Here is a 17,944-nt window from a genome sequence, read left to right as displayed (position 1 = left end):
TATGGTTCAACCTAATTATCCGTCCTAAGGAATGGCCACCCAGGGAAGTTTGGGATCCTAAGGTTTGCCAGCAGTAACTAGAAGAACTTTAGTAATGACTTGGAAGCAGTTGTGAAGGAGCACTGAATGCCATACCGTTGGTGGGTTAGTTCCTGTGGGATGGTACATTGGTGTGTCTTGGTAGATCACACAGATTCTGTGAGAGAATGACTAAGGTTCTACTAGAATATACAGTTAGCTTAGGGGACAGTTGGTCCTTGAACAACAGGGTTGAATTGGTCAGGTCCACTTGTATGTGTTTATTTATTTATTTTTCAGTAAATCCAGTACAGTACTATAAATGTGTTTTCTATTACGATTTTCTTAATATTTTCTTTAGCTTGTTTTGTTGTGAGAATATTACATACAAAATACATGTTAATGAACTGTTCATGTTACTGGTAAGGCTTCTGGTCAATAGTAGGCTGTGAGTAGTTGAGTTTTGGGGGAGCCAGGGGTAATGTGGATTTTTAACTATACTGGGGGTGAGGGAGTTGGCACCCCTAGCTCCATCATCCTACAGGGGTCAACTGTGTACAAGAAAGGAAATAACACAGTGAGGTGGGATTGTATAGGTAAGACTTTATGAATTGGGTTTTGGGGTTTTTTTTGTTTTTTACCAGTTTGGTCATGAAGGAAGATTATATTAGATTTATATTAGTGAAGAAGCAGGGGAGAGGCATTTGAGGCAGGAGGAGTAGAGCTCATTGGCAGGGAGACTCAGAGCCAATGAATGAGAAGTTTCAAAAATGGTGCTAAAGAGCATGATTTCGATTCTATAGAGAATCTTGAGCTAGTGGAAGTTTAAAAATTGAGATTATCTGATTGTTTACTGGATGTTATGAAGGCACAGCAATGGAAAAAGAGACCGGATGAGCAACTGTGAAAATAGTTCATGCAGTAGAACTTAAATTCAGGTTCGCGGACAGAAATGGATTGGAAGGAGTCAAGGCCTCACAGAGGAGGCGTTTTCAGGAAGTGGAGACTAGCTGGACATGGGAGATGGGAGCAGAAGAGATGTGAGAGATTTCTGTGTCAGACAGTTGGTGGAATGTGGGTTCTGTGACGATGGGCACAGGTCAGCGTCTGTGTTCCTTGACACTCTGAATTCAAAGTTATTTCTGTGCTTACAGGTGAAACATTCTATTTCCTACCTAATAATGGAAAGTTAGGATTCTTTACTTTTTAAAAAGAGGTGAGATAGAGTGGTAGCATTAGACATAGTTGCTACGTGTATTTGTTTGAAGGCAATACATGAGTCCTTGACTTCCTGTTTACTGATTTTTCCTAATAAGATTTTTCTCCTGTTTCTTTTTTTTTTTTTCCAGTGGAAAAGATACCATGGTGAAATGGTGGGACCTTGATACCCAGCACTGCTTTAAAACGATGGTTGGCCACCGAACCGAGGTACATGTAGGATCATGGGCCAGGGAAAGAATGGCAAGGCAAAAAGATGGTTTTCTTCCCTGGGCCTTTCATGGCCCTTTGTTTTTACTGCTCGCAATAATCATGAGCTGTCTTGAGAGACAGAGAGGTTAGAGTGGTGGAGGAAGCACCAGCTGTCGGAGCAGATACAGCTACTCTGGCATTTAGTAGAAATTGCCCTTGGATGAGTTTCTAATCCATGAATATGAGTTTAATTGTTTTTAAATAATGTGTCCACCTTTTTGATGATAGGGAGGTCTAATGACACTGTACGTACAGTGCTTGGCCCCATGACATGTAAACAGCAAATCGTAGTCATTAGAATAGTTATCTGAACATAGACATTTTCAGTAGAGATCAGGGAATATTTTATATCTTTGCATCCTCCTCCATGCTTTTTTCATATCAGGCTTTCAAAAACATACCTGAAATTAATTAATGACAAGGAAAAGCAAATTAGATTCTTGGACTGTTGATTCACAACAATACTGTTCTTTTCATTGTTTTTAGATATTTGAGGCTGAAAATTATACGATAGACATCAGTGGGGTATCTGCAAGGCATGGCTGAAAACAAAGAAGTACCGGACTTAAAGTCATCATTTGAGTGGATTCTAGTTAGGATGTGTGTTGAACAGCCATTATCTAAATTTAAGGGTAGGAAATTACAGAGAAACTTCTAGTTCACTGCATAATCAACAGTTCTACCACAGATCATGTTTTCTTTCCAAAAGTAAGATTTCTCTCTCTCTCTCTCTTTTTTTTTAAGATTTTATTTATTTGATACAGAGAGAGCGCAAGTAGGCAGAGCGGCAGGCAGAGGGAGAGGAGAAGCAGGCTCCCTGATGAACAGGGGCTCAATCCCAGGACCCTGGGATCATGACCTGAGCCAAAGGCAGATGCTTAACCAACTGAGCCACCCAGGCTCTCCAAGATTTCTCTTAGTGTATTTTGAAAGGGTTACCTTAATATTAGGCTTTGCAAATGTCAGAGATTTCACTACAGACAGTATACTTAGATTTTTGGAATGTCTCATCATATAACCTGGAGTCTCTTAAAAATCATACTGTTTGAATCTTTTTATACCCTGTAGGTGTGGGGGTTGGTGCTGGTGTCAGAAGACAAGCGACTCATCACTGGGGCTTCCGACAGTGAGCTGAGGGCTTGGGACATAGCCTATCTACAGGAGGTAATTGGGTTTTTTTTGGTCATGGGCAATGCCATGTTTTAGCAGTGTCACAGGCTCACTGAATTTTGAATCAGATGTAATTATTGACTACTTCCCATAATACTAGAAGGAATTTTAAAACTGCTAATCAGAATTTTTTCTTCATTATTAGCTCAGTTGCCCTCATTTATTTGAGCTCGAGGCAGGATAGTTTCAGGCTTACACCTGGTGATGCTAATGTTTTAGTTTGTGGGGTTCTTAGCCCAGAGTTCCTGGACCTTTGGGTGTCCATGGATGGAGTTCAGGATATCTGTGACCCTCTCCCCTCAGACAAAAATCTGTGTAAAATTTGTGTGTGTATAAACATGTTCTGAGAAAGATTGATAACTTTCTGAGATCCTCAAAGATTTTGTGTGGAAAAAAGTTTATGGACCTCAGGTTTAGCTGGAGTTAGGTGTGTAGCGTTGTGTTCAGTAGCTTTTCTGGCGGGTTCTTCTATTGTAGTCTAGGCCTTATCTTTTCTTCATGTCTGGATTGCCTTTGTAGTTCTCTGTGCCAGACTGGCATCTTTCCTCCACAATATGGAAGCTCTTTCACATAAGAAAGTTTTGAAGTTCATGAAGAGCCAGTCATCATTTTTTTACCTCAGTTTAAATTACTGGGTTACTAAACCATAGTCCACATATTTTGGAAAGTTACCAGAGATAGTATAGTGAGCACTGTTTTGTTTGCATTTGCTGTAGTCCATTTTTAACATACTCTGGTTAAGCACCCCACTGCCGAAGAGTTTGGTCAAAGAGAGCACTTATTCGTGTCCATAAGAACAGGTTTCTAAGTCATTAGGGTTAGGAGTCGCCTCCTGGGACACATTATTTCAGCTTCTGTTTTCCCATTTTTATAAAACAGGTGGAAGACATAGAAGAACCAGAGCCCAAGAAAAGCAAAGCGTCTTCCCCTGGAATACAGGACACACACGAGCCTGAGGAAGGCACCCCGGAGACAGACGAAACTCCTGAGGATGTAATTCTTTTTCTTATCTTCACTTGTGTTGAGTCATGGGAAAAGCGAGAATTGGAGATTTTTAAATTTAAAAACTCGCAGTTACCGTCATTTTAGGGAATATCTTTGTTACCTGTGTCTCTTTAGAATCGTACCTTTTCAGAGGTCTGACAGAACTTGCATTTAACCTTGGTCTTCTCCCTTGCTTCTTCCATAGCGCATCCTTACATGCAGAAAAGCTGGTTCCATCATGCGGGAGGGAAGGGACAGAGTTGTGAACCTTGCAGTCGACAGGACAGGCAGGATTCTAGCTTGCCACGTGAGTACCAGTTATAGGAGAAAACAGGGATGGGGCTGTTCTTTCAGAGACTCATGCTTGTTTTATATTCAGTGTAGAGATTAATTTTCCCCCAGTCGTGTTAACAATTCATTATGTGCTGCTGTGTAGACCTATAATCCCCAGCTTCTGTTAGCATAACACAATAATAGTTACCATTATTGTTCTTATTGTTAGCAAGCATTGAACGTGTGCTTTTCTGAGCAATTTAAAAGCATTGGCCAGCTTCTTATTTGGTCTTCAGAGCAATGCTGTGAGTAGGAAGTGGTATTCCCACTTAGCACGTGAGACAGCAGTCCCAGAGGAAGGAAGCTGTCCGAGGTAATGCGACAGTAACGGAAGAAAAAGGAACGTTATTGTTTAGGTCCTACTGAGAAAAAGCTACATTGCCTTTCCTGGACTCACGCCAACTTTCGCCTTTCTAGGGAACCGATTCTGTGCTAGAAGTGTTCTGCATCCTTTCTAAAGCGGAAGTTCAGAAGAAAATGGATAAGAAGATGAAGAAAGCTAGAAAGAAAGCAAAGTGTGTTGCCTTTTTCTTTTTTAATATTTACTATTAATAAAGTATCTTGGGTGGGCCACATAGCTCTGATAGAAAACTATGGTTTCTTTAAAGAAGTAATTACTCTTAGCAATTACTGTTAAAAGCTAGAGAAGATGTTTGGAGTGCCAGGAGTCCATGTTTTACATTTCTGCTCTTTAGTACAGTTTCATAACTAGCATGTTCCTGAGTTGTGAGCTCAGAACCACGTAGAACTAGAGAGGCTATACAGATTTTTAAAAATGGCTTCTGAATGATTTAGTTCTCAGGCCAGCCTGTGTCTTCAGCGACAGCAACGCTGGGTCGCATAATGCTAACCCTGGGGGCTGTGAGGAGAAGGACTCTAGAACTGACATTTGGGGCCAACATCACCTTGGAATAGGTTATTATAATAACTAAAGAAATCGGTTCCTCAGTGGTTGAAATTTATCAAGGCTCAAAGAAAAAGTCACCTTGGCAAACCTTGTGAGACCTCTGGCTTATTTGACATAGTTGGACTGATAAGTGCAGGTTAATGGATCCTCTAAAAAGTACTGAAGTTAGAAAAGTTAACCAGGTACATTTCATTGGAACAGTTTGAATTACAAAGACTTGCCCCAGGAATCTTTATGGGCTGTTGCCTTCAGAATCCACTTACTGAGAGTACCGATTAAATGGAATAAAACTTCACGACACTGTAGTTCACAGACTTCATACGCTGCATTTTCTAACTCTCACGGTAATCCTGTGTGGTTAAGTGACTCTCCCAGGATCACACAGGTTGTCGGTTGCAGAGCCATAATTTGACTCACGTAATAGCAAAGCTTCTTCTAGAAAAGTCATTGTTTTTTTTCTCCCCCTCAAGATTAAATTCTTCCAGAGGGGAGGAGGAAGACCTTGAAGTGAATGTCGAAATGACTCTGCAAGATGAAATCCAGCGGGTGACTAATATCAAAACTTCTGCCAAAATCAAGTGAGTAAAAGTGTAGTATCTGAAGTACCTGAGAGCAGTATTGTAAAAATAGTAAGCGGCAAAGTTGTGTTGGCTTTTTCATGCTCTCTGTAAGCAGTCTAGAGGAATTACGTATTTGGCGACCGTGATCGTGGGATACCTGCCCTCACCATGGGCCGGCTTATTCATCATCTCATATTGGTTCTATTGTAACACTGTTTCTATTTGTTTAGTCCTCTTTCCTGCTGCCAATTAAAAAGAAAAACGTGTATCCCGTGTTCCAAAAGGATTTAAGGTCACTTAAAAAAATTACATACATAAAAGCAAGACACATCTCAGATCCAGTATCTGAGCCCAGGTGTTTTTGACTTAAAAACCCATACTCAACTACCGTCCAATACTCAGAGCACTTCTTGTAAAATTCTTTATACTTGCTCAGATGTCACATAGATTGAGGACACGATGAAGTCTTTCTACTAGAACAGTTAACCTTGTGAGTGAAGATGGTGGCTAGAGTATTTATGAATTATTTTCTCACGCAGATCGTTTGACTTGATTCATTCACCTCAAGGAGAGTTGAAGGCAGTCTTCCTGCTGCAGAACAACTTGGTGGAGTCGTATTCGCTGCACCCGTCCACGCCTGCTCCGCAGCCTGTCAGGACGAGCAGAATCACCATCGGGGGTCATCGCAGTGACGTGCGGACCCTGTCTTTCAGCTCCGACAACATTGCTGTCCTTTCAGCCGCGGCAGATTCGGTGAAAATATGGAACAGGTTTGTGAAATGGTGCTTTGCATAGTTTTATCCAGTAATGTTTTCTTCCCTGTGAATAAGGTTTTAGTACTCTTGATGGTTAGTTGTTAGTCTCTTAAGGCCCTCCATACAATTCCCTCAAAAACGTATCTTGACTGTGGGCCTGTGGAGTTTAAAGTTGGAAAGGTTGCTTTTTTAAATCTGGTGCTATAAGTAGATGCAAGCTTATTCCATGTCTGAGGTTCGTCACTGTACTTGGCTAGAGAAAAACACACCCAACAGGCAGCTACTCCTTAAATTCTAGTAGGCTCTTAGTGCTGTCCAGTATTTTTACTGTAATTTTTCATCCCTTTCCCAGATGACTGTTCCACACTTCTTCTCTCCTCAAGCCCCAAATACCTCTAGCGCCTTTAAGCTGGTGACCTTGCTTCCTGATTCACTGAAAAATGGACTCATCTAGAAAACATTCATGTGCTCCCAGCACATCTGCCAGCTCAGCTGTATCTATGCCCACGTAGTCTGTCTTCCCTCCTGTTACTGTGTTCGTGCTCCTAACCAACGGTAACCACGACTTGTACCCATGGTTCTGTCTCTGCTCCCCTGCTAGCGGTTGTCCTCCTCCTGCATCTTTAACATTCCCGCTCTGTTGGATCATTCCCATCAGTGTACAGGTATGCTGTAATATCTCCCATCTGCAAAGAAGTAATAGCCCTGTCTCCTCCTCAGTCTCTCCAGTTACATCCCATCCTCTGATTTCTTTTCTCTGTTCTGCTTCATCTGTCTCCCGTCAGGCCTTTCCCCACCTTTTCGCCACAGCAGCTCTTGTCACCTCATCAGTGATCTTCACGTTTCTGAATCCAGTGACCCGTAAGCTTCATGTGACACTCTCTCCTTGAATTGATAACTTTCTCCTCTTTGAAGCACTTTGACTCTTATTACTTCTTCTTCCTCTGCTGGCCATTCGCTCTGTCTGTGCTGGCTCCTTCTTACCTTTCTGACCTCTAAGTGTTGGAATACTTCAAGGCAGTCTTTGGACCTTTTCTGTCTACATTGACTTTTTGCAGCTTGATGACGCATACATTTTTTCCTCTAGCCTTAGCCTCTCCCTGGACACCAGACCTTTACCTCCAAGTCTTTTGTTTGTATCACCACCTGGCTGTCCAACTGGGCATCTCCATTTTTTATATGGCCCAAAGCAGGCTTGCGATCTTATTTCTCTCACGATCTCCCCACCTATTGCTCCTATAGACTTCCCTGTCTTCGAAAGTAATTGCTTCCCTCCAGTTGTTCTCCCCCAGATGCTGTGGCCATTCTCTCATATCCTACGTCCAGGTCACTAGCAGATCCTGTCGGCTCCAGCTTCAGAAATTAGCCAGTCTCCAAGCGCGTGTCGTCACCTGGGCTGCCGCCCCCAGCTCCATCTGCCATCTCCTCTCACCAGCATTGTCGCGATAGCTTCCTGGCGGGTCTCCCCACTGCGTGCCCCACTGTAGTCTGTTCTCCACACGGCCACCAGTGTGATCTTCATGATGAAAGCAGTATCCCTCCCAGTAGCTCCACCTCACTCTGCCTAGAAGCCAAAGTGCTCACAGACCTCATCTCTTAACCCCGCCCCCCCTTCTGCTGCACTAGAGCCCACTGGCCTTTTCTTGTCCCTTAAACACAGCAAGAACGTGTCTTTGTTGTGGTTGCGCTCCTGTTCTTTGTGCCTGGAACCGTCTACCATCCTTACCCTCCTCCTCCCCTTCCCCCAGTGTTGTTTCTCCACGGCACATGCTGTCACCTGATAGACCAGTATGTGTTTGCCTCATTCCTAAAGAATGTGAGGGTTTACAAGGCTCAGGGCCATTTCTGTTTAACTCATTGTTATACCTCCAGCGCCTAGAATAGTGTCTGGCATTCAGTAAGTGTTGATTGAAGTGGGCATTTGATGTATATCTGTTGAAGGGATGCGTATTTATTGTCAATAAAACGAACTTCTTGTAGAGATACTTAATAATAGGCTAATATGATTTGTAATCCTTTGGGCTTAATTACTTGTTTATGGTGGCACACTGAGCTCTGTTGAGCCCAGCAGATGTTTTTTTTTTTTTTTTGGTCCTGCTTTTATATAATCTCTTCCTCAGGATTAGGAGGCCCCTACCAAAAAAAAATAAATAAATAAAGGTGCCATTTACATTTTTCTCCCTTGACTACGATTGGGTCTGAGCCAAGCTCTGTGTGGCTAGGTGTGTATTGAATGAACACACTGTCCTCCAAGATGGGGACGCAGCTTCTCTTAACATGAGGTTCTTTATTCCTTCTTTCTTACAGGGCCACGCTACAGTGTATCCGCACGATGACCTGTGAATACGCACTGTGCTCATTCTTCGTACCTGGTGATAGGCAGGTGGTCATAGGAACAAAGGTAAACTGAGACTTTTTCTTGGGTTATGGAGGTTTTTCTACTCAATATTCTTAAAGTTGTTTGAGAACTCTGGTTCCTTTTTTTGCATATTGGAAATGAACGAGAGCTGGATAATATGAGAAAGTTGGTAGTCCATTGCTTTTTTTTGAGGGGTTTTCTTTTTAGTTTTGTTTTCTTTGGTTTTTAAAAAATCAAACCTTATGTCAAATTGTGAGGAAGGAAATTACAATCATGACCTTGAGGTAACTGCCGTTCATGTTTTGGTGGTCTGCTTTTCGTGCGTCTCTTCACGAGCACATATGTGATTGTGTTTTGAGAAGACTAATGATAAAATATACACAGTACCTAGTGTCGTGCTTGGCAGGTAGAAGCATTCAGTAAAGACAGGCTGACTAGTCCTCATTCCCAGTTGCCAATCAGATTGGGAGATAAACGTGTGGGATTTGGATCCAGAGTCTCCCCCTTTTAGAATGGGTAAATTGCTGCAAGTCCTGAAACCTCTTTTACTATGTTTCCTTATCTATGTAATAGGATGACGACACATGCTTTTCGACAGTGGCTTTTGCACTACTTGGGCCTAGGTTTGAATTCTAGATTTTCCACTCACTGGGTGTGAGAACTTTGGGCAAGTTACTTGCCCCTGTACACCTTGGTTTTCTCATGTAAAATGAGGTAAACAACCTATCTCACCTGATAGAAAGCACTTAGTACAGAAACTGGCTCACAGCAAATAACAAGTAAATAAGAGCTGGGAGCACAAGTACTGATAGTAGGAGGAGTAGCAGTAAGAATAAAATGGAATAAGGTCTTTGGAATACTTTGAAAAGTGCTTTGCAAGATTTGTCATTGTCGTTCCCCCTAAACTCGTGCCATATGTGCACGATGTTTTATTAGGAAACCTGTGTATCGCAGTGGGTATTTTTTGCCCAGCTAAAAGTATAAAATAAGCCAGAGAGATTTTAGGGTCATTGTTGAGGAATGAACATTAAATTCCAATTACAAGTTTCTCTCATTTTTCATTCATTCTTTCAACAAATGTCCCCTCTATTGTTTTTGTTAGGAGAACATTTTGTGCATATTTTCAAAGTCTACCTGTATGGCTAACATGCAATCCGAAGACCCCAGCCCATTCTCTGTGTGGGGCAGTTAATGTACATGATCTCATTTAATGCCCACAACCACTTTGAGAAGCTGGTGCTTTAAACCCCATTTTATAGGAGGGAAAACAGGCTCTTGGAGGTGAATTGAACAGTCACAGAGTTGGAAAGAGACAGCCCTGGGACTCAAGTCTTCCTTATACTCTTGCCACCCCACGTGTAGAAGCCCATCATAGGGGCAGGATTTGCCTCTGTGTGTATGCCTTGCTGGCACTGCAATCACGTTTTTTTTTTGTTTTTTTTTTTTAGTTTTTAAATTATTTATTTATTTATTTTGATTTTTCATTAGCCAAGTGCTAAGCAGGAAGTGTGGCTCATTGTTTTCTAAGCTTTTGTGTTTTGTTTTGTTTTTTTAACTCCATTGGCCTCCCTAGCATCTTAGGTAGGTTCGTATTTCTCACTGTCAGTGTATTCTAGAGGAGGAAACCAAAACTAGATGGGGAAGAGTTGGTTAAGCCAGTTACCATTTTAAACTTGATTGAACTTGAAAGGTTTTTAGGTGTATTTGCTGTTGTGTGTCTCCTGATATGCCTCTGGCCATGCTATTTCCCTTGTAAAGTTGGAGAACCAGTGAACGTGACAAGAGGGGGCCAGACTGCCAGGTTTCATGCCGCCGAGCAACCCTGCCAGAGTTAACCCAGCACATCAGCGGCATTCATTCAGATAGGAGGCACAGAATGCGGAATGTGGGATCCATTTGCAAGGCCGCCAGCCACGTGGTCGCTGCTTGGCAATGAAATCCTTCCTAAACTGTGTAGGCATGAATCTTGGAGGTTGTGGGAGTGCTTGTTGGAGCTGTGCTCATTTTGTGTCTTCCTCAGACAGGAAAGCTGCAGCTTTACGACTTGGCCTCAGGAAATCTGCTGGAGACAATAGACGCACATGATGGGGCTTTATGGTCCTTGTCTCTCTCTCCAGATCAGGTAACAAAACCAGATGTTAAGATCTGGACTTGAGTTCTTCCCCGTTTCTTACATCAGGTTTTACTACTGCCTAACAAAGGGGTTGTTACTACTGCCTTTCTTTGGGGTTTCTTTAAAGAAATCCCGCTTCTTGTCTAATCTTTAGACTTTCTATATGATGGCCAATCGTGTGCCTAATAGTACAAATAGCTGTCATTGTCAAATGCGTTCTCATTCAGCTGCTCTTGGTCATCAGCGCATGACATCTGATTGCTTACCCTTGTGAGTTTTCACCAATGCTTTGTGCTACTTCCTAAGAGGAAGTATTTCCTTGGGCAGCACAATGTAGAGTATGGAGTAGACTTTTCTATTCCCGTTTTAGTCCATACGTCTATGACTATATGAGTCTAGTGTTTATAGCCAATATATCAGCCCTTTTAAGTCAATAATGGGGTGCTTCCCTTCATAGGAGTCACCTTGGAGAACTATAGACTTACTTTAGTCATGGTGCTGTTGCTCAGGACATTTTTGAGGTATTTTTTGGACAATAATAAGAGATTGTGGCCCATTCATTTGAATCTTCTCAATAGTGGCAAACCTTTATTCACTGAAAGTAGATACCATTTTTGGAAACAATGGAATCTGGAATTTAGAGTGGGTTATACCATATGGGATCAGAACAAAACAGCATTTAAAATTTAAATAGTAGTAACATCTTGCATTCGTAGAGGATTCTCTTTCTGCATCCATCCTGTCATTTATTGTTATTTTTTTAATGTTTTATAAACTGGATAGTGTTTTTCATTACAGCAGCACTAAGGGTCATCAGAAGGTTGTTTCTCATGTTACTAATCTCAAATGGCAGAATGAACACTTGAGATCTAGTTTTCTGACCCATGTTCTATATACTCTAATACTACAATGTGATGGGACTAATTTTCTTGATATTGGACAACAGTTTCAAACATATTTTAAGCAGGGACATTGCAAGGATAAATTTATACCCTTTTGGGGGAAATACTTTGAATAAACTTATTTTGATGATGCAGTTTCTGTATATTTGTCTAACCATTTTATTACTTAATAGCAAAATCTTTTGACTGGTGCTTTCTTGGGTGGAGCAAGAAACCCTACAATGTTCAGAATCTTCCTGATACTGAACAAAAGTATAACTAGAACTTTACACTAGTTACCATCTGTTTAGCCCCAAAAGAGCAATGAAAGGGGTTAGGGAGGAACCACATTTTTCTTAATTCTTCTCCCATGCTGTTATTTAAAAATGGTCTTTTATGCAATTTTGATATATAACTTCTTACCAAAGTTTCTATAATAAAATATTTTTTAATTGCAATGTCATTGGCTTTTCAGCATGGCTTTGTGACAGGTGGTGCAGATAAATCTGTCAAGTTCTGGGATTTTGAGTTGGTAAAAGATGAAAATAGTACCCAGAAGAGGTGAGTAGACATTTTTTAATTTGTGTCCTTTCTTTGGAGTGAGAATGGGAACCACTGAATGGGCTTTCGACATGTGTATTTCTTTTGTGCTCCAGGGAGTTTTTGGAATTTTCGTCTGCCTTTGTAGAACCCTCATTTATTTTTTTTTTCTTTATGCTTTCCATCGTGCTAGACTTTCTGTGAAGCAAACCCGAACCTTGCAACTAGATGAAGACGTTCTGTGTGTCAGTTACTCTCCCAACCAAAAGCTGTTGGCTGTGTCTTTGCTGGACTGTACTGTGAAAATTTTCTATGTTGACACTTTAAAGGTACAGTGATTATGCCTGGAAATAGTTTCTGTCTTTCAAAAGTGGCCTTGAGTATGCCCAGCAGTGGTATGTTTCTAAAGATGTATGTGTGAATCAAATCATTGTAGGTGCACTAAGAAAGGTGGCGCTTTTAAAGAACCCTTTGGGGGGCGCCTGGGTGGCACAGCGGTTAAGCGTCTGCCTTTGGCTCAGGGCGTGATCCTGGCGTTATGGGATCGAGCCCCACATCAGGCTCCTCCACTATGAGCCTGCTTCTTCCTCTCCCACTCCCCCTGCTTGTGTTCCCTCTCTCGCTGGCTGTCTCTATCTCTGTCAAATAAATAAAAATCTTTAAAAAAAAATAAAATAAAAAAATAAAGAACCCTTTGGGTCATAAATTTTGCTTAAAGCAAGTTATATTTCATAAGCTCAGAAAATCTGTAGACAGAATATCCTGCTGCAGCGAGCAGCTGAAGAGCATCGCCTTGTGTCCTGGGCAGTGATTCCACACTTGGCTGTACATCAGGATCATTTGGATGCTTTTAAAAATTATAGATGACTGGGCCCTAGGCCCAGAGTCAGGAGGACTGCAGCAGGCCTGGGAACATTGTTGGGAAGCGAGTGCTCAGAGTCTTTGCAGCTAAGAGATGCAGAGGACATCCCCGTCCCCTGTTCGACTGAGGCAGTAGGCTTCTGGGGCACGGGCTCCTCCATTGTGAGCGTTCGTGGCACGTGCATACAGGGTCCCTGTGCTGGACACGGTATGAGCTGCCTTCCATGGTTTGTCGTCTTTGAAAATATAAATAGAAAGCAATCCAGAGCAGTGTTCAGGATTGTATCTTAAAGTTCTATTTTAGATCCACATGTAACAATGACTGTATCTTATAGACAGATGTGGATTATTTACATTCTTTTTTTTTTTTAACATTTAGTTTTTTCTTTCACTCTATGGACACAAACTGCCTGTTATATGCATGGACATCTCTTATGTAAGTAAAATTTAAACTGTCCTAGTAAGAAGCTGTCTTTTCTAAAGCACCTTCTTTGTTCTTGGCTTGCTATCTTCATTTTAGAGTATTTTTTCATCCTGTTGTATATCTTTCTCCCCAAAAAGCCCTAATGTATATTGTAATCGTACCTCATATGTATATATATATATGTGTGTGTGTGTATATATATATTACTTAAGTGCTTTCAGAATATGCTTTACAAATATCTGAGTTAATCCTTACAACTAACTCCCTGTTGTGGATTCCCCAGATAGTATTTTGTTGTCTAAAATACAATAATCAGTAGAGCACCCTAAAATACAAAAGACTTTTAAAAAGGCATCCCCTTTGTTCTGAAAGATAATGCCAGTGAAGAAGATAGCTTCATATTTGGGCATTTACAGTATTTTGCACTATATCTATACTGCTAGTCTCTTGAGCAAAATCATATTTTTGCACCATCGAGTTATGGGTAAGAGAGGGAATAATGTATTTAGAGACAGCGTCTAGTCTGTGTGAAGGGAATGCCTGCTCTGGCCGTCTGTGGTCAGTACATTAATAGTAAGTGGGCGGCACAAGATATTTCTGGTGGTCTTGTTATGCTGACGACTATTCGAATGAGGCGTTGACATAGGAAAGGTAATAGAGGTAGAGAACGTGGGATAAAAGGCTGGGTCACAAACATTCTAGTAGGTTCTTCCTCAGACTCTCCTTTCCTCCTCCTTCCCTCTTCACCCAAATCCTGTGACAGAGATGAGTGAGTCCTCTTCCTATCTGAGGAAGTTAAGTAGGTAACAGATACCAGGGCGCAGTACCGCCCTGTAGCAGTACAAAAACTCTGGAGCCTTCATTCAGCAAGCTTTTTCAGGAAATCTTAGGTAAAAGCAAAGAAATAGGTGCTCTTAATAGAGATGATTGGTATTGATTTTAATGTTTCTGAAAGAAATGGACTTAATGTTCTGGTTAGGCTTGCTTTATCTAACCGTAGAGTTTCTGATAATCAGGTAAAGTAATGGTTCCCGTCTTTTCCTCGTAGGATGGAGCACTAATAGCAACGGGCTCTGCTGACAGGAATGTGAAAATCTGGGGTTTGGATTTTGGGGACTGCCACAAGTCTCTCTTTGCCCACGATGATAGGTAGGTGTAGTCTTTTCAGAGATGTCCCTTTGAGTCCTATACGTGTCATCTCCCTTGAGCGTCTGTGTCTGTTCAGTCATAAACTTAAAATTCTAAAATATAACCAGGCATGCTACAACGAGCTCTTCAAAACTGTGTATGAGGTTCCTCACTAATGTGGAATTTGGTGACATTTGATCACTTTTCTCACTTTTCAGTGTGATGTACCTACAGTTCGTGCCCAAGTCCCACCTCTTCTTCACCGCTGGGAAGGACCATAAGATTAAGCAGTGGGATGCGGACAAATTTGAACACATACAGACTCTGGAGGTGACCTCTTGCCTGCTTTGCTTGCTCAGTACTTCAGAACTACTTTTAAGACCAAACGTTGATTTCCCACTCGGATAGAGCAGGTTTCAGTTAAGGAATAAGGTGTTCCTTCTCAGGGTTTCTGTTTTTGTGTCTTCTTTCTCCAGGGGCACCACCAGGAAATCTGGTGCTTGGCCGTAAGCCCCAGTGGAGACTATGTTGTGTCATCGTCGCATGACAAATCTCTGAGACTTTGGGAGAGAACAAGGGAGCCTCTTATTCTTGAGGAAGAAAGGGAAATGGTAAGGACTCGGGCTTATACAGAATGTGCTGGTGGGTGGGTGTCTGGTTCTGTCTAGTGGGGCCACCCCTCTGCCAGTGCACATCCAGGCACCTCCCGGAGAGGTTTTCAACACCACTGTCAACCATTTCAGCAGCACACAGAGGTGGAGATCCCATTAGGGGATTGCATTTTGAAAGAGGCAGCTTTTCACTGTCTCCTTTCACTTCATGTAGAGACCATGTTTTTTCTTCCAGATTAATTTATATCTGTCTCTTGGCAGCAAAGGGAAGCAGAATATGAGGAGAGTGTGGCCAAAGAAGACCAACCAGTAGTAAGTAAATTTTTGGGGACCCTGAGTTTGAGCCCTGTAAATATCTTCCTGGAATTTACGTTAATTTCAAGAATTTCTGGGGCACCTGGGTGGCACAACGGTTAAGCGTCTGCCTTCGGCTCAGGGCGTGATCCTGGCGTTATGGGATCAAGCCCCACATCAGGCTCCTCCGCTATGAGCCTGCTTCTTCCTCTCCCACTCCCCCTGCTTGTGTTCCCTCTCTCGCTGGCTGTCTCTATCTCTGTCAAATAAATAAATAAAATCTTTAAAAAAAAATTTTTTTCAAGAATTTCTGGTAAAATTAGAATTGGGACCAGATAACAAAGTCATCACCAGCTGATGTGGTAAGCAATCTGTATAGTCCTGTTTGATTCAACTATATATCCTGATTATGTGGGACAAATGACCAACCAAATTCAATATTGGAAGTTTGTAATTCTGGCTTTTTTTTTTTTTTTTAGAGGAGGCTTCAGAGAATCATAGAACAAAAGTAAAAATCAAAAAATTTTTTAGAAATTGGGCATTCTCTTTATACTTTTCGAGAGTAGGATATTCTTACGATAATATAAAATACTTAATAGTGTCTAGCACTAAGTACTTCATTAATGGTAATTGTTAGCACCATGTCACCATTACCATAACATAGTGATGCCTATTCTTTTTCTGGATATAAGATGAATTTATTGGTTCTTTAGTGCCTGTCAACAATATTGTCAAGGATCTCTTTTTTTCTGGCAGGTTCCAGGAGAGACTCAAGGTGACAATTACTTTACTGGAAAGAAAACTATTGAAACAGTCAAAGCAGTAAGTTGATATACATTTTGTATCTGTATCTATAGTTATATACGTTTTTAAGGAGGATCCCAACTTTTTGGTAAAGTTTTTATCAACCAGGTAGCCCTTTTGTGGCAAAAAGTTGATGAAATTCATAGATGGAGCTCAGGACCTCTGTTATCCTCCTTTGTAACCAAGGACAGGAGTTGTGCTGAGTCGGCACACGGTTTCTAGAAAGGAAAGTTCAATCTCCTGGAAGCAGCACCCCTCAAGGGTCCTGGGAGCTGCCTACTCCATGTGTGCACACATATACCACCTCACCTAAACCCAAGACACTCCGTCTCCTCCCTGTAAATTAAACAGAAGAACACGAGAAACGTCATCACATGCTGTTCGGCACTCTCTTGGCACACGTTTATTAAACTGATTCAGGCTAGTTGGTACTTTTCTAGTCAGGCTTTCCAGTTGCAGGGTTCCAGGCTGTGGGGCGTGTGGCGATGACTTCTCTCCTTTGTCACCATCCACGTAGGCTGAGAGGATCATGGAGGCTGTTGAGCTATACCGAGAGGAGACTGCAAAAAGGAAGGAACATAAAGCCATTTGTAAAGCTGCAGGGAAAGAGGTGAGATAGTCCATGAAGTCACACTCTGAGAAACATGTATCCATGGAATTCCTGAGAACACCATTGCTGTGGCTCTTACTGACTCAGGTCAGGAAATGACATAAATGTAATAGAGCCTTTTCTAATTCAAGTATCAGAAAGGAGTTGAGGGACTGGGAAGGGGGGAGCTGGGTCTTCATAAAAAGTGAGGGGGAAGAAATCCCAGACTGAGGTGCTCAGCCTATGGAGCAGAAACTCCTGCTCCTGCTCTGGTTTCAGATGCACCACAGTCGTTACAGATTTCTAGATGAATTCTGTCTCCTGAACTCATTAGCGCTATGGAAACTAAAAGGCCTGATAATTCTTGCATATTCTTTCAGTTTGTAGGGTCTCCCTTTTCAGAGCTGTAGAGTGCTGTCGTCGCCCTGCCTGTGACAAGCATTGTCAAAGTCTTGTTTTATAACGACTTGATCTAATGATTTCTTCACAGGTTCCTCTTCCCGTCAACCCCATCCTGATGGCTTATGGCAATATCTCTGTGAGTAGAGCGTCTACCAGTTCCTCCTTGGTTACTCAGAGGTTACTTTCAGGGACAAGAGAGGGACAGTAGGAAGTGCTGAGGCATGATTTGAGGCTGGATGTGTTGGGAAATACTTTGTCATTAACATCCTCTCTGTCCTCCAGGGTATTGAGCATTTTAAAAGGACCGTTTTAGTGTAACTTCTCAGTCATCCGTTTTGGTCAGATTGGACTGGCATTCTCATATTTTTTTTTTTTTTTTAAGATTTTATTTATTTGTCAGCGAGAGAGAGAGAAAGAGCTTATAAGCAAGGGGAGCAGCAGGCAGAGGGAGAGGGAGAAGCAGGCTTCCTGCTCAGCAAGGAGCCCAATGAGGGACTCGATCCCAGGACCCTGGGATCATGACCTGACCCAAAGGCAGACGCTTAACCAGCTGAGCCACCCAGGCGTCCCACATTCTCATATTTTCTAGTGCTTATTTATGTTCAGTATCCAAAGCTGTCTGAAGATTCTGTTCGTCTAAATTAACTTTGAAATTGAGGTTTTTGGAGGAAAAGTTGATATAAGTCAGCTAAAGAAGGAGAGAGAGAGAGAGATGTATGCTTACGTAGCAGTCTCCAGTTA

The 17,944-nt window shown here is 41.9% G+C and overlaps 1 protein-coding gene across 2 annotated transcripts in view; it reads left to right on the top strand.

Moving 5' to 3' along the window:
* The window catches only part of WDR3 (WD repeat domain 3), a 30,166-nt gene that overhangs the window by 7,423 nt on the left and 4,799 nt on the right, over positions 1-17,944 (top strand). For both annotated transcript variants that reach the window (XM_040626854.1, XM_040626853.1), the window contains exons 5-23: positions 1,368-1,446; positions 2,557-2,652; positions 3,538-3,651; positions 3,848-3,949; positions 4,393-4,490; positions 5,353-5,460; positions 5,982-6,212; positions 8,505-8,598; positions 10,577-10,678; positions 12,026-12,111; positions 12,284-12,419; positions 13,331-13,387; positions 14,424-14,524; positions 14,722-14,833; positions 14,980-15,114; positions 15,376-15,426; positions 16,165-16,230; positions 16,730-16,822; positions 17,292-17,339. In XM_040626854.1, the coding sequence (XP_040482788.1) occupies positions 1,368-1,446; positions 2,557-2,652; positions 3,538-3,651; positions 3,848-3,949; positions 4,393-4,490; positions 5,353-5,460; positions 5,982-6,212; positions 8,505-8,598; positions 10,577-10,678; positions 12,026-12,111; positions 12,284-12,419; positions 13,331-13,387; positions 14,424-14,524; positions 14,722-14,833; positions 14,980-15,114; positions 15,376-15,426; positions 16,165-16,230; positions 16,730-16,822; positions 17,292-17,339 (1,909 nt within the window). The remainder of the gene's footprint in view (positions 1-1,367; positions 1,447-2,556; positions 2,653-3,537; positions 3,652-3,847; positions 3,950-4,392; positions 4,491-5,352; positions 5,461-5,981; positions 6,213-8,504; positions 8,599-10,576; positions 10,679-12,025; positions 12,112-12,283; positions 12,420-13,330; positions 13,388-14,423; positions 14,525-14,721; positions 14,834-14,979; positions 15,115-15,375; positions 15,427-16,164; positions 16,231-16,729; positions 16,823-17,291; positions 17,340-17,944) is intronic.

This window comes from Ursus maritimus, unplaced genomic scaffold, assembly GCF_017311325.1.
Source record: "Ursus maritimus isolate PB19 unplaced genomic scaffold, ASM1731132v1 scaffold_12, whole genome shotgun sequence".
NCBI classification, from domain to species: Eukaryota; Metazoa; Chordata; class Mammalia; order Carnivora; family Ursidae; genus Ursus; species Ursus maritimus.
Note: the sequence above shows the minus strand (reverse complement) of the source record. Positions and strands in the feature narration are given on the sequence as shown.